Below are 14,722 nucleotides of genomic sequence, written 5' to 3'. Positions count from 1 at the left end.
TTTCAAAGCACATTATTGCCAGTGAAAACATGCAATCGCATAACGCAACCGATTTACGAACATTCGAATCGGGAGCTAACTACAGTATAAAGCGTTTAATTTAGGCACTTGGGGGTCTTTAATTCTCGTCTGGAACGAAGTAGCCTGTACCTCGTGTTTCTACACGGAGGGAAACAGCCGAAGCAAACGAAAATACAATAATCATGGCGTTCAACTTTGGCGGTGGTGCTACCAATACTGCGAGTAAGTATCATTAATTTAGTTTAGTTCTGTATGTGTGGTGTAGTATTAATTTTACACGATGGACGTTTCGTCCTTTGGTTTTCCGTTTATTCTTTGAGATACATGCAGTGCATAGATTCACGCAGCATCAGGGCCTAAGACCAGGTACTGCGTTAGCTTTCCGGTAAATGCGATAGGGCCTAGCTAGCTAAATCAGAATTCGGGGACACCGCTGTCTGTTGATATGCTGTGTTATATCAGCACGCTGATGCTGGTAGCCAGCTTTACTCGTCATGCTAGTGTTAGCTGTGCGTATGAGAAGACGAAGTTGAATGATCAACTAGCTATTACCTTATTAGCATGTTTACTACTATACATCGCCAGGTTACCCGTAGTCGAATAATAATATGCATTGTTCCTTGTCCGTTTACCCAACATATGAACTGCTTGAAACAAAGCATAGCTTGTCAGAAACACATGCATATATGAATTTTAAGGTTAGCTAACATTATTTTCTCCCTAGTGGGAAAACTAGAAGATCCTGGCCGGTTAGCCTAGCTGCATGGCTAGCATACCCACACCCCCATTCAAAGCCTGCGAGAGTAGAGCGTAAAATGTAGTGATATTGTTGCCCAGTGCGGAATTGGCCCATGTTATGCCCTCGGACAGGGTAATGTTTATTTAACCCGTCCTAATATGCCCATATATGTTTGGATGGGCATGACATTTCACACACAGGTAGTTTAACTACCCTAAACACCGGACACTAAGCTAGTTATCGTAACCACGTTATGGTGTTTCAGTGTGAATGTCGAGTATGGAATAACAGTGCATCTAATTTTGGCGAAGTGTTGTAACCTCAAAATAAATAATAGTGTTCCGTTTAGAATTTCAACCATGCAGTAATCGCTACCTACAAGGTTCTTGTAGATTGAAGGGCTTATTGGGCCCTTCAAATGATTTTTTCTATTTAGGCCAATATTATCTTAAAGCGGGACTTTGTTCTGCATCGGGGTGCTTTGGAATTGACGGGGCCCGTTTTTCTAACTGTTCCACTACTATCGTATACTATTACGTATGTCAGTCATGGGATGGTCGTATAGCCATGTCTGTTGTAACAATGCTTTTTTATAATTCTGAATTTTGTGGAGGAAATGTTCATTTCAGCTGTCTTAGAGCGCTCGAAGCTAGCTACATCATATGTCTCAATATATGCAGGGACGTCAGGAAAGTCATTGTTACGGCAAAGTATAGAGTGAAGCATCCTGTTAGAACGGTGGGAAGACGTGCTCATACGCTGGGTTAGCGCGAAGATGGCTGTGATTAGTTTTTTGGGCTCCATCACAGATCACCAGCTCAAAGACAAAAAGGGTCAAACTGCAAGCTAGCTGGTTATCCATTCTGCTCTTGTACAAATGTTTAGTTTTTTTCCACCATATTTGAATTGTGGCAAACTTGTCTTCCACCTCACCCCACCTATGAGAGTTCTTCCTGAAGGAATGGAGATTCCACCAGCATGTGTACATAATATTTGTAAGGTAGTGAATACAGCAGGGTGATATATTAAATTGTACTCTGACTCCCAGCTGGGTGAAATGCATATTTGCGTGTGGGTTGCACCAAGAGGCATTCTTCTTCTGTATTCTACTAGTCTCCTCCTGAGTAACTTTATCAGTTCAGTTGCTGCTTTAAAATGGTGCAGTGAAACTCTCGGGAGAGACATTGGCGTACAGCTATGCAGCATTAGTCCAAACATTTCCTTTGTTTTCCCAAAAGTATGTCCCCCGCTTTCAACGTTGTGTCTGACTGTTGTGATGGGATCATGCATTCAGAAAAAAGTGACATGCAGGAATTGAAAACTCTCACAGCAACAGTGCAGTGTCATGTTTCCATGTAATGACCTTCAGAAAAAGCAGAACATTGCAAAAGACAACATGGAGTAGTGCTTTTGTCAGTGTTATAGCTCTGGTGTATTTTACCATGAATTTAAGATACCAATGGATGATTTTGTGTTTTCCTTATAGTCAATAGTCTCTTCTCCACTGTCCGAGTTGTCAGCTTACAGCAGTTCTGTTCAGTCTCTGAGCTGGGTTTGTTTCCTACCCAATTAGCCTACTTGCTGATTTATGTGCTATAAGGATAGGGAACCCTTCTGTAGCCTTGCAGCCCTACCCATAGACTTGCATGAGATGGGTGTACAGTGCTCAGCCATTCTGCTATGGATACGCAGTGTGACCGTCAGTGGGAACTTACTTTTAGGTAATAATATCAGTAAAAATAAACACATAGGCACACAGTCCATGTTGGTGTACAGCATGTAGGTCTCTTTTTTTATTCTTTATTTTTTTGGGATTGGCAGCAGTGAGTTAAGTGCATAGCCTTTCTAAAATAGAGATTCAGAGCAGTTCTTGATTATTTTGTATGCCTGTGGTGAGGGTTTGGAGTAAGGGAGTATAACGTCGCAAACGGAATAGAACAATTTAAGTGACAAGGGAAACATGATGAAATATTTAAATGGTAAATTTACCTTGTAGCCTACCATGAATAACTTCTATTAACTATAAGAGTTGAAATACCAGACCAGTCCAGCTCTGTATTAAATCTGTCATCGCCTCACTTACAACAGACCTAACCCTCCTATTGACTTGTTTCAACAAAAAAATGAGGGCCATTTCATGTGATTGTGGATGAGTGCTGAAGGTATCAGTGCTGTGATAGAAAGGAAGGCTGTTCCTCATCCCAGGCTCATTTCTACAGTGTCTGATTGAATGCTTTTGTTGTTGCTCAAGGCTCTTCAGGATTTTCATTTGGTTCATTTGCTGCCAAAACAACAGCCTCTACTGGTTTTGGCTTTGGCACCACCACCACCACTGCCTCATCTGGATTTGGTAGTAAGTTCATTCTCTGCTTGTTTTCATCCTGCTTATCCTTGACGCACCAAATGCATCTCTCTCATTGTTGCACCTCACATTGAAGTAACCAGTCTTACTTTTGTCGAAAGTGTTCCCCATACCATCACTGCCATATGCTGGGCACAAAGCTGTATTTCCGCAATACTGTTTTATGATTTAATGAGATGCTGCATCCTTCTCATGGTAAGTTCTCTTTTGACTGAACTTAACATGAAATTAAAAAAACCGTCTGATGTTAAATCTTTTCTTTTACCCCCGTGCATTAATTTAAGCACAGAGTTCCCTAATGAAATTTAGACCTGAAGTTTAGAAATTTTGCCTGTATCTTGCGAACAGGCGAGTTTCAGATGGGAATTTTGGAATGTTTTACTCAACATTGTTTTAGGTTTGTTTACATTGTAAGGATAATCTTGAGCATTGTTGCAATACGAGCAATGCATATTTGGTGAACACTTCCCCTTCATACTTAGTGGTAAAACAAAAAAAAAAACAGATTGTACGGATTCAGTTTTCATTTCTTTCCACTTTAATTTGGTAGTTTACTCTGTGGTTGCAGTTAATACATAGGCTATTCCATGCACTGGACCCTTTTTTGGAAATCTCAGATCAATGGAAACCAACTGATGAGTGCAGCCAGTTACTTGGCTAAACCTTAACTAGCAGGCTAGTTGGCTTAGTACTCTGTCCTAGCCCAGTAAAGGTGATAGGAGAATTTCCACTGCCAGTCCATACTTATTTCTGCTGCATCCGCTTTATCACTGTCAACTTTTATCACTACCATTTTATCACAGCTGTAGACCACTGTCTGGGTCAAAACATCCAGTGCCAGCTGTTGCTGGGAGACCCATGTCGCAGCACATCATTGGCTCTAATGTTGCCCAAGGTTTTATTTCATTCAGCTGGGTTGTGTCATTCAGTAGTGATTCCTACGGAAGCCTACCGTTATAACTGGGCATTGGGAAAGCACACTCGTTTTGTGATTTAGTATCGCTTTAACAGCAGGACTCTTTGTTTTCTTATTTCTCCTGTGACATTCATTCTTTCAACTGAATTGAGCTTTCAACGAGATGAGTCCATAATTCATTAGTAATTTAGGAGCCTGAGGAGGTGGTTCTGGTGGGTAGAATGGAAAACTTGTGGGCGCTTTTTCCCATCCTGTCTGTGATTATGCAAATTATGAGCAGCTGCCCAGGATTCAGAGAACTCTCCGGGAGTACAAAACAGCTTATTGATGGCCTCGTGCTTATTCCTACCAATAGGCAGAAGTCGGGGTTGAAAATGGCAGAATGGGCCTGGCAAATGCGAAGGAGATGAAAGGTGATTGGCGGCGAGGTCGTGGAGTGTGCCTCGGTCTCCAGCGTGGAAGGTTCTCGGTGCGGAGCGGGCGACCCAGTTCCCAGAGACCTTACAGCGGTCTGCAGAGAAATGAACGGGCAGGCCTGGGAAGCGGAGCACAGACTCCTCCGCTCCACTGTGTGCAGGCAGCCGGGCTTCACAAAGGCGGACATTCTGCAGCGCGCGGATGAATAAGATCTCATCCGCATCGGCCGTGGCCTCGGCTCAGCCGCGCTGAAGAGGCCTCTGTCTGCTCCGCCGGGGCTGCCCTTCCTCCTTTCTTTCATGAATGACGTCTGTGCGAGACGTGGGAAGTGCCGCTGGTTCCCACATACTTCAGGGCCGCGTTGGCACTGCCACTCGGTCATACCTTTTAGCTCGTGATTCTGCTTCAGCGCTGCAGGGCTCGGAAGCTGCCACGGTTGAATTGTGAATACAAAATAACCCATAAAGTGCTGTTTTTGGTTTTTATCGCACGTATGTGTAGAGGCGCGTATTCAGGAGAGCTCCGCCTTTCACATGCTGCCTGATTGTGAGACTAATGAAATTGTCATGGTTACAGGTCTTGCCGCCCCAGGGTTCGGGGCCACCACCACAACGGCTCCTTCCACTGGCTTTGGTTTCGGTTCCACAACTACAGGTATGGCTGCTCTTCAGCTGTGACATCACAGGGCTAAAGCCCTCCCTGAGAAAATCTGCTCCGTGCACGTTACTGACATCTGCTGGCCAGGGTCACTTCTTCCCAACCTTTTATGAGCAAGCTCCAATTTATATTTATTATATGAGTGCACAGGCTAGAGGGTATGAGCTTTAAAATATTGTGGATATGGATGAGTGTACACTTTCTGCCCCACCCTGCCCTTTCTTGTTTGTTAGAAAGAATATATATAAACGCATATAATGATAATAATTAGGCTAATCTGACACTGGTGTTTCTTCCATCTAAAACACTGATATTATACCAAACTTCCCTTTAACCTGATCATTGATCTCAAACGGTTTTCATGAACTTTCCTCGATTAACAAGTGTGCTAATGATCTGAATGTTCATTTGGCAGGTAAACACAGAGCTTCTTTCATCCAATCATGTTCGGGAGATTAAATGATTAATTAAATTTAGAAAAAAGCAGTTTAATCACTAAGTAAGGCCTCTACTAAAATATACACAACTCTGTTATAACTAGCATTAGTTTTCACCACAGTTACAAAATCTGTGCACTGCACATCTTTGCCCTGAATATGCAGAGAACAAAGCACATGTATCCACAATTTTAAATAATGTTGAAAAAATGTGTACGCTTTTGTGATACAAATAATTTTATTATTCGCCTAATGGCCTCATTGAGGAGGACTGGCTATATCTGATGGTATTGCTTAGAAGGTGAATATAATATTATTTTCTTATATTCGTATAATAACTTCAACGTTGAAGCTCTGCAATTATTTTTTTTAAGAAAAATTAATTTTTCTTTTACAATTATTTTTAAATTGTAATTAAAAATTGAGGGTATGGAAATAACTACATTAGTTGCATCATGCACCAAATTCCCCTGAGTAAACCGAACATTCCATGAAATTTTGTTGTTGAAAAGTCTAATAATAAAAATGTTAATAATGATAATATTAATGTATTACATTTATATAGAATGTTTTATAATCCTACTCTTCCCAATGCGGGGGGGGGGTGCTCACATTAATCTCCACCAATCATTTGGCTTTGATGTGGTGATTGTGTTACTTTATAAAGGTCAGTTGACATTGGATTTAATTTACATGTATGGAAATTGCCAGTGATTGTGTATTTGTGTATGAGGGAATGTACTGAACAGAAAATAAAGCTTGCTTGCTCTGTGGGTGTGTGAGGCATATCAGTGTGAAATACTCTGTAGCTTGAGCGAACCTAAACTCCGCCTGCCTCCACCCCTATCCCCTGTCTGTGCAATGCGCTGCTCTACACACTAACCCCTTCTGTCTGTCTCTCGCTGCCTCTCTCTGCAGGATTTGGGGGGCTGGGAGCCGGCAGCACCACCGCCGGTGGGTTTAGTTTTGGGGGTTTCGGATTAAATTCGAACGCGGCATCGGTCAGCTTTAATGTGGGGAATTTTGGTGCAGCCACCACTGCAGCTACAGTTTTCAGTTTTGGCAATAGCCTGGGTAGCGCAGGTAGACATTCTTTAAATCAATCAGTCCCGTCTGTGTGTCAAACACACATCATTCACCCACTTTGGTTTTTTTTTTTGTTGAGGTCTGTCTTTCTTTCTTTTTCCCCCCTCCATCGGTCAGTTGCCTGTTTTAAATAGCTGTCAGAACGGGCTGTTGGATAGCACGTCTAGCGCTAAAGCACTTGATTTCAGTTGTTCTGCTCTTCACTGTAAGGCGGGGCTGGCCAGCCCTGTGCCTGGAGAGCTGCCATCCTGTTGGTTTTCACCAAAGCTAGAGCTAATTGGTGGAATCAGGTAGACTTGCAAATTGGTGGAGTCAGGTGTGCCAAATTAGGGTTGAAATGAAAACCTTCAGGAGAGTAGATCTCCTGGAGCAGGGTTGGGCAATGCTGCTTTAAGGGACTAACTCCTGGCTCTGCCAGTGCCAACTTCCCCCAGCTGCCCTGCTGGTTAAGTGTAATTGGCCTCAGTGTCACCACTAAGGCCAGTTCCTTACTCATCCCTTCATCACTCGACGGCGACCCCTCTGGTAGACTGGGGGCTTGCGGCCTGGCTGTGATCTTCTACTTGTGTGAGCAGTGCAGTCCTCCAGTGCTGTGACTGCGGCTTGCAGTGAAAGGATGGGAAATGCATGCATTGTTGCCTTGGCATGCTGTATTTGACAGAGGATGTTTTAGTGACAGGATGTGCAACTGGCACTTTAAATTGGGAGGCAAAAATATGGGAATAAAACAATGTTCAGAAAAATAGGAGTCCCTTGTTTTTGTCCTGTATTCTCCCATGTCATTGGCAGTGTGTACATGGTTTTAGAAAAAAGGCTTTGTATTCCTGTTCTCATTTCACTTCATGCATGTGTCAGATATATCCTGTTAAGTCTGTACAAAAACTTGTAGATCTGTTACTAGTGTTTGAATATTTAATGAAGGAAAAGGGTAGATTGAACATGTGTGTGTGTGTGCACTTATATGTTTGGGCTATAACAATTAACATATTAATCTGTCCAATTAATCCGCTAATTGACTACTAGTTAAAAGTTGATTGGTATTTTTAAAGTTAAGCTGTAATGTTTTAAGGATATAATCCAGTTACTGATGTCTAGGAAAGAGGAAGTGCTTATCAGCATCCTGCACTTTAACAGCATGGTAATTGTTTGATTGCAAATTCTGAAACTGTGGAGTACAGAGCCAAATCATGAAAAAAGTGTTTGTCCCAAACGTTATGGAGCTCACTGTATGAATAAAATGTGTTTGTACAAAACAAAGCCATTTGAATTATAAACGCAGTGTTTCATATTATGGTTGTGCGGGTATTTTACAGAATAACCTACAATCAAAGTATCCTTTTGCCAGATAAATAAATTCCTTATTGATGTGATAACTGTCACATGAGTTATATGCACTGCAGATGAGGGGATAATTTGTCGCATTCATGTTGACTCATCTCCATCAGTGATCAGTGGACACCAGCCTTTTCACCCCACTCCCTCATCCTTCACTCTGACACCCCCCCCCCTCCCCGGCCGCCCGTCCGCCCGGGCCCACACATGTGCCTTGCCTTGACGGTGTGGTCTGTGTTACGCAGGTGCATTTGGAGGCTTTGGGACGGCCACTACTTCTGCCGCACCGGGGTCTACTTTCAGTTTCGCTGCTCCCTCAAACACAGGTCAGGACTGTGGCATTCTCCTGGACCCACCTGAGGTTTTCTGGCTCCACAGACTGTCTTGCACTTGCTTTTATTAACCACTAGATGGCAGTGTCTACTTCAGCACCCATCTTGCCTTTCATGTCCTTTCCCACTCTCCGCTCTCTCTGTAACTCTGGAGTATAATGAATGTAAGGTCAGAGTTAAAACGGCTAGCAAAAGCGGAGCATCAAGCGCTGCTGATGCGCTCATGTTGCGTGAGTGAAGTGTTTGTAGTGTGATGCGCTTCAATATCTCTTTTTCAGGGGGTCTGTTTGGAAACACCCAGAATAAGGGCTTTGGCTTCTCGGGGCTGGGGGCCGGTACCACTGCCGGGACTGGTTTCGGCACTGGCCTCGGAACCGGCCTCGGTACCGGTCTCGGAGCCGGCCTTGGAACCGGTCTCGGGTTTGGGGGCTTCAACATCCAGCCACAGCAACAGCAGGGTGAGTTCACACGCGGGTGTGTTTAGAATACTTAAAATCCAAAGAAAAGGACTTGCTGTAATTAGACAAATAATCACAAAAAGTTGTGGAAAGTGAACGTAACTCCTAGCTATTGACTAGTAGCGAGTCTAAACTTCTAGCTTAGGCTGAAGTTCTTAGTGGGTGCTAGCTAGTTCACTGTAGCAAGCAGTTGGCAGGTTAATACTAATGGTCACACATTCTGGCAGCAGGTCCACAAATGTTAGGTAATTGGAGATTTTAAAAAAATCTCTAGCTTATGAAATTATAAATTGTATCCACTTAACAACCTAAAGTAATAGATGTTTTGTTAAACAATTTGGCATGCGAAGCCTCGTGTAGGTATTTGTGTTGCAGTTCTAATGTTGCTGTACGTTGACGAAGACCACTCGTAATGATTCCTCGACCCAATAGATGTGTCTCCATGACCCAAGTTTGGGCCGCCTCTTTTAGTTTACCCACCACTGGTGTAGTTTCTTGTTCGGTTGTTCTGTTGCACTTGCAGGTTTCTTTATTTAGCGTGGTCCGTGTTAATATGCTGTCATGTCGCTGTTTCTCTGCTATGAAGTGAAAAACTCACTAAATGTATTGCCAACAGCCGGTGGCATACGAATGTTAAACAGAATTTGCGTCGTTGTTGTTGACTGGGAGCGCCGAGCTGAAGGTCAGGGTGAACTGTGCGGAGGGCGGTGCAGTCAGCCGACACGCCCGTGACCTCTGCCTCGTTCCCTTACAGGGGGATTATTTGGCCAGCAGGCCCAGGCGTCTGCCCAGTCCAACCAGCTGATCAACACAGCCAGCGCCCTGTCCGCGCCCACGCTGCTGGGGGACGAGCGCGATGCCATCCTGGCCAAGTGGAACCAGCTCCAGGCCTTCTGGGGCACTGGCAAGGGCTATTTCAACAACAACATCGCACCTGTCGAGTTCACACAGGAGAACCCCTTCTGCAGGTTCAAGGTAATGTCAAGGTTTTTTTTTGTTGTTTGGTTTGGCAGACTGCATTGTGTCATCTTACTATAGGTAATTCAGGACATTTACCAAAAAGCTGCATTCTTTTTGGAAAGTATTTCACAATCTTTCATTATTTGAGGTGACTGTTTAATGAGTTTTGAAAAGTTAAGTGTACTTTTCAAGCGAACAGTAACATTTTCTGAGCCCAGGAGCTGGCTTGCTCTTTATTTCCACATCAGATTATTGGAGCCTGAGTAATCATGTCCCAGCACCTTTCACTGTGAATTCATGGCTGTTTATACACTTTGCAGGATTAGGCCCTCAGCCGCCTGAATTGTTGTGTTTTCAAAACCCGGAATTTCCCAGTGATGGTTTTTGCATATGCACACACACACTCACGCACGCACACACACACACGCACGCACAGTCAGCAGAGGCCTGCTTGCGGCACTCCTGTCACACTCACAGGGGCGTTGTGTGCTCTTTCCAGGCAGTGGGCTACAGCTGCGCTCCAGGCAGTAAGGATGAGGACGGCCTGGTGGTCCTGGCTCTGAATAAGAAGGAGGTGGACGTGCGCAGTCAGCAGCAGCAGCTGGTGGAGTCGCTACATAAGTTGCTGGGAGGACACCAGACCCTCACTGTCAACGTGGAGGGGGTCAAAGCACTGCCCGACGACCAGTGAGTACCTGTAAATAATAATAATAATAAATTGTAATAATGGCTTGCATTTATACAGCACTGCACATTTTCTCACACTCATAACGTTTTATAGTGATTAGGAGGAAACTCTCCTCTGCCACCAACAGTGTAGCATCCACCAGGAGGGTGCACAGCTGCCATTTTGTGGCAAGATGCTCCCCACACATGGGTTGAGGTTGAGAGAGAGAATGATTTTTAGTCAATTAAAATGGGGGATGATCAGGTGGCAGCTTGAGAGAGCCAGGTTGAGAATTTAGCGGGGACACCAGGGAATCCCCTACTCTTTGCGATAAGTGTTGTGGGATTTTTAATGGCCACAGTGAGTCAGGACCTTGGTTTAATGTCTTATCTGAAAGGCAGCATCTCCTACAGCACAGTATCCCCATCCCTGCACTGGGGCATGGGGGTTTTATTTGTCCCAAGGGAACATCATCCCCTGGCCCTGTGCATTTCAGTCATGATGTGAATACATCATAACTCCCCCACTAAAGGCACTGGCCTTCACCACCCTAGTTTCATTTTAGGATGGAATTTAGAAAAGACCACATGGGACCAGAACTGTGCCGAGGGTTAGAATTTAAATAGGAAATTCTGTTCTGATTTAGTCATGAGCTAGTTGGCAGTGGTTCACTGTGGCCAGGAGAATGTGCGGACAAATGTTTGTTCCAGTCCGACGTGACACGGCCTCTCCCGCTGACTGTCTGCAGGACGGAGGTGGTCATATACGTGGTGGAGCGCTCTCCGAACGGCACCTCCAAGAGGATCCCGGCCACCACGCTCTTCAGCTACGTGGAGCAGGCCAACATCAAACCGCAGCTGCAGCAGCTGGGCGTGGTCATGTCCGTTACGCGCACAGAGCTGTCGCCTGCGCAGCTGAAGCAGCTGCTGCAGAACCCGCCAGCCGGTCAGTATGGCCGACCTCGTCCCTCTCTTTCCCAACAGTCACTACTTTACATTGGGTAACATTGCCAGCATGCTGGCAATACCAAAAATGAACTAGAAAGGTTACAATTCCTGAAGGAATTGTGTGGGCTTGCTTCAAATTCCAACTGGCACTGTCCTCAAGCCTCAGTGCATTTCAGTGAGGGCGCATATCTCAGAAGAAGCACGAAACCGTCCAGACCCATGGCGCACCATAGCATTGCATATACAGCCGGGCATCAGCAAGTAGCGATTATGTTCCAGGGATTAGTCATATCCTAAAAGTGTCATGAGTAAAACTTAGCTAACTATATAGCTAGCTAGCCATGTCCTCACCACTGTAACGTTATTTGTTGTCCTCCGTGTATCCATACATCTGTATTGGTGGCTGTAGCGTCCGTGTCCATACATCTGTATCGGTGGTTGTAGCTGTGTGTCATTAGCTTCTACTCATGCGTGCAGGATAGCATCCGTATGCGCTAACTAGGTTAACTAAAGTAGGCAAAACGCTAACATGTTAGGGTTAGCTAAAGTGACTTTAGGCGATAAAGCTGTGCTTAAAAATCTTGTGCCGTTCGAAGTGCGTCCTACTAAACGTCCGTGAGTGAGTGACCACCTGCGCATGCGTCCTACTAAAGAGTTCCACTAAACGTCCCTGAGTGACCACAAAAATTGCTCACAAAAAGTTGAAGATTTCAAAAATCTGAATACAAGCAACAATGTCTGGAACTAGCCGATCATTTTGGTGTAAACAGTTTGAATGTAGTGCAAAAACTGTAGAGAAATTGGGCGTAAAGTTCAGATAATAATAAATATGAAAGATAGCGAGAGTGGGCTTGCCGGAAGCAAGCCCAGTAATTAAAGGAAAAACAGAAACGCCCTCTTCTGTATCAGATTCTTTTGTATTGTGTGCCATGGTATCTGGCAACATTAATTATCTTTTCCCTTTCAGGTGTGGATCCAATTATATGGGAACAGGCGAAGGTTGACAACCCTGATCCTGAAAAGTATGTGTAAATTCAGAAAGTTGATTAATATATTCCATTTAACAGAAATCCACACTGCTTTTAATATTAAGATGAGTGTTTTTCTTTTAATTTATCATTTTAATGGGGGCACATTTTCAGTCCACATTGTCTGTATTTTAGCATGACTGTAGTAGATGCTAATCTAACAGTATTGTGGTTGTATTGTATTGTAGGTTGATTCCAGTTCCGATGGTTGGTTTCAAAGAACTACTTCGCAGACTCAAGATCCAGGACCAGATGACAAAGCAGCACCAAACTCGTGTTGATGTGAGCATCGCCTTGGTTAAAAAATGACATCCTTTTAAGAGACTTCAAGGGCAATACGGGCTAATGCAACAATATCTAAACTCCTTTCACTGTGACTTCAGGGAAATATTGGTGTGGTTAGCCCAGTTTCTCCTTTAACACATCTGTGGCTTTAAGCTTAGTGTCTCCTGTTCATTCGACAGATAATCTCCAACGACGTAAGTGAGTTACAGAAGAATCAGGCTACGACAGTGGCGAAGATCGCACAGTACAAGAGGAAGCTGATGGACCTTTCTCACAGAGTACTACAGGTGAGCAGTTTTACGTGACAGGTCTTCATCGTAACATTTGATAGTTGTTAATATGAACTTGATAAAAGTGTGGGTAGAAGATGTAACGGGTCTGTCTGCATTTCAGGTCTTGATTAAGCAGGAGATTCAGAGGAAGAGTGGCTATGCCATCCAGGTGGATGAGGAACATCTGCGGGTGCAGCTGGACACCATTCAGTCTGAACTCAATGCCCCCACTCAGTTTAAGGTGACTGGCACAGGCTTATCGCATTCTTTACATGGATTTATTATTGCTTCACATCATAAAATGCTATCTGCCGTGAAATCATTGTGTGTACGCTTGTGTGCATTGTACCACTTGCAACAATTCATTTTTCTACTCATAGGGATGCCATGATTGTGAAATGACATGTTTCCCAGTTGCTGTTAATTCTCTAGAATGATTTGTGTTCTTCTTTTGGATTATGTTCAGTGTAGTTACTTGTTGTACATAAGTCTTTCCTCCCTAATGTTTTCTGTATGAATCTTTTGGGAAGTGCATTGGGTTGCGCTGCTTGAAGGGCGGCTGTAAGAAACGGTGGTTGTAACGGGCTCTTGTGCCCGCAGGGCCGGCTGAACGAGCTCATGTCTCAGATCCGGATGCAGAACCACTTCGGTGCGGTGCGGTCCGAGGAGCGCTACAGCGTGGACGCCGAGCTGCTGCGCGAGATCAAGCAGGTACGGCCCGGTGGGGCGCAGCTTCGCCGGAAGCTTCCATACGGTTGCCTTCCTACGCACAGAATCTTTAGATCCTCTCTGTACTCTCCTTCTATTCTGCTTCACTGGCTCTGAAAGATTCCGGTTTCATCTCCTGAACATGATTGAATGCACGTGGCCCAGTGCAGGACTGTGGAAATGAATCTTCTTTCTGATTATATAGCACCTGACAAACTAAATTCTTCTCAGAAGATTCTTAGAAAGTGGAGTGAAACACAGCAGCTGGCCATCTGGTTATGCTACAGAATCTGTGCCAGGAGCTCCATATTTTGTTTTGCCTGATACAAGTTTGGAGTGAAGCCAGTACTGTAGTGCGCCTATGTATGCTAGCAAATATGCATTTGTACTTCCTCATTCAGATTAGAAGGACATTTGTTACTGCAAAAGGCAAATGACTGTGGCTGCAGCCCAAAGCCCTGTAGTGAGTGTTGTTCTGTGTGTCCTCTGCAGCACCTGAAACAGCAGCAGGAGGGCCTGAGCCACCTCATCAGCGTCATCAAGGATGACGTGGAGGACATAAAGCTGATCGAACACGGTCTCCACGACAGCGTGCACATGAGGGGCGGCATGCTCAGCTGACCTCCCTGTTACCCCTGTCCCGCCGCCGGACTGCCCCGACCCACAATGCCTCTGCATCGCTCTCCTGCCCCAGCGCAGCAGCCCTCCGTCGGAAGCACAGCAAGGCCGAACTTGGAATGCATGGGTCACCATGGTGATTGGAGGATTCTTCCCAGCACTCCTTTAAAGGCAACTACTGGAGTGCTCTAAAGACAGGGCTGGGTTTTAAAGTGCAAGCATCAACATCTGTAAATATGCAGTTTTATGATTATTTTTGGTAATGTTTTGTATTCTGGGTTTAGTATATGAACAAGCCCTGAGTTATGAAATAAAGTTTCATTTAAGAGCTGCCCCATTTATCTCTTTCACTGAGCAGTTTGTGTATTTTTCCTTAAGGCCAGTAGATAAAACATGCACAGAAACAGAGTCATTTATACAGACACAGGCACAGAAACAGACACAGAAACACGAACACACGGACACAGACACACACAGCAG

General features: G+C 44.5%; 1 protein-coding gene across 8 annotated transcripts; it reads left to right on the top strand.

Moving 5' to 3' along the window:
* Positions 1–104: 104 nt before the first annotated feature.
* Positions 105–14,581, top strand: nup54 (nucleoporin 54). Of its 8 annotated transcripts, none has more exons than XM_035390540.1 (15): positions 109–243; positions 3,012–3,113; positions 5,032–5,109; positions 6,468–6,503; positions 8,213–8,293; positions 8,578–8,757; positions 9,512–9,732; positions 10,217–10,404; positions 11,133–11,329; positions 12,299–12,353; positions 12,548–12,641; positions 12,824–12,931; positions 13,038–13,157; positions 13,517–13,627; positions 14,117–14,581. In XM_035390540.1, the coding sequence occupies exons 1-15, from the start codon at positions 204–206 to the stop codon at positions 14,243–14,245; spliced, it is 1,740 nt and encodes a 579-aa protein (XP_035246431.1). In that variant the 5' UTR covers positions 109–203; the 3' UTR covers positions 14,246–14,581. The 8 variants fall into 8 exon arrangements, with proteins under 8 accessions (XP_035246434.1, XP_035246430.1, XP_035246436.1 ...); XM_035390538.1 differs by having other exon boundaries at positions 6,468–6,632; XM_035390543.1 differs by lacking the exon at positions 3,012–3,113 and having other exon boundaries at positions 105–243.
* Positions 14,582–14,722: the final 141 nt, after the last annotated feature.

This window comes from Anguilla anguilla, chromosome 14, assembly GCF_013347855.1.
Source record: "Anguilla anguilla isolate fAngAng1 chromosome 14, fAngAng1.pri, whole genome shotgun sequence".
NCBI classification, from domain to species: Eukaryota; Metazoa; Chordata; class Actinopteri; order Anguilliformes; family Anguillidae; genus Anguilla; species Anguilla anguilla.
This window is presented reverse-complemented; position numbering and strand designations above follow the sequence as displayed.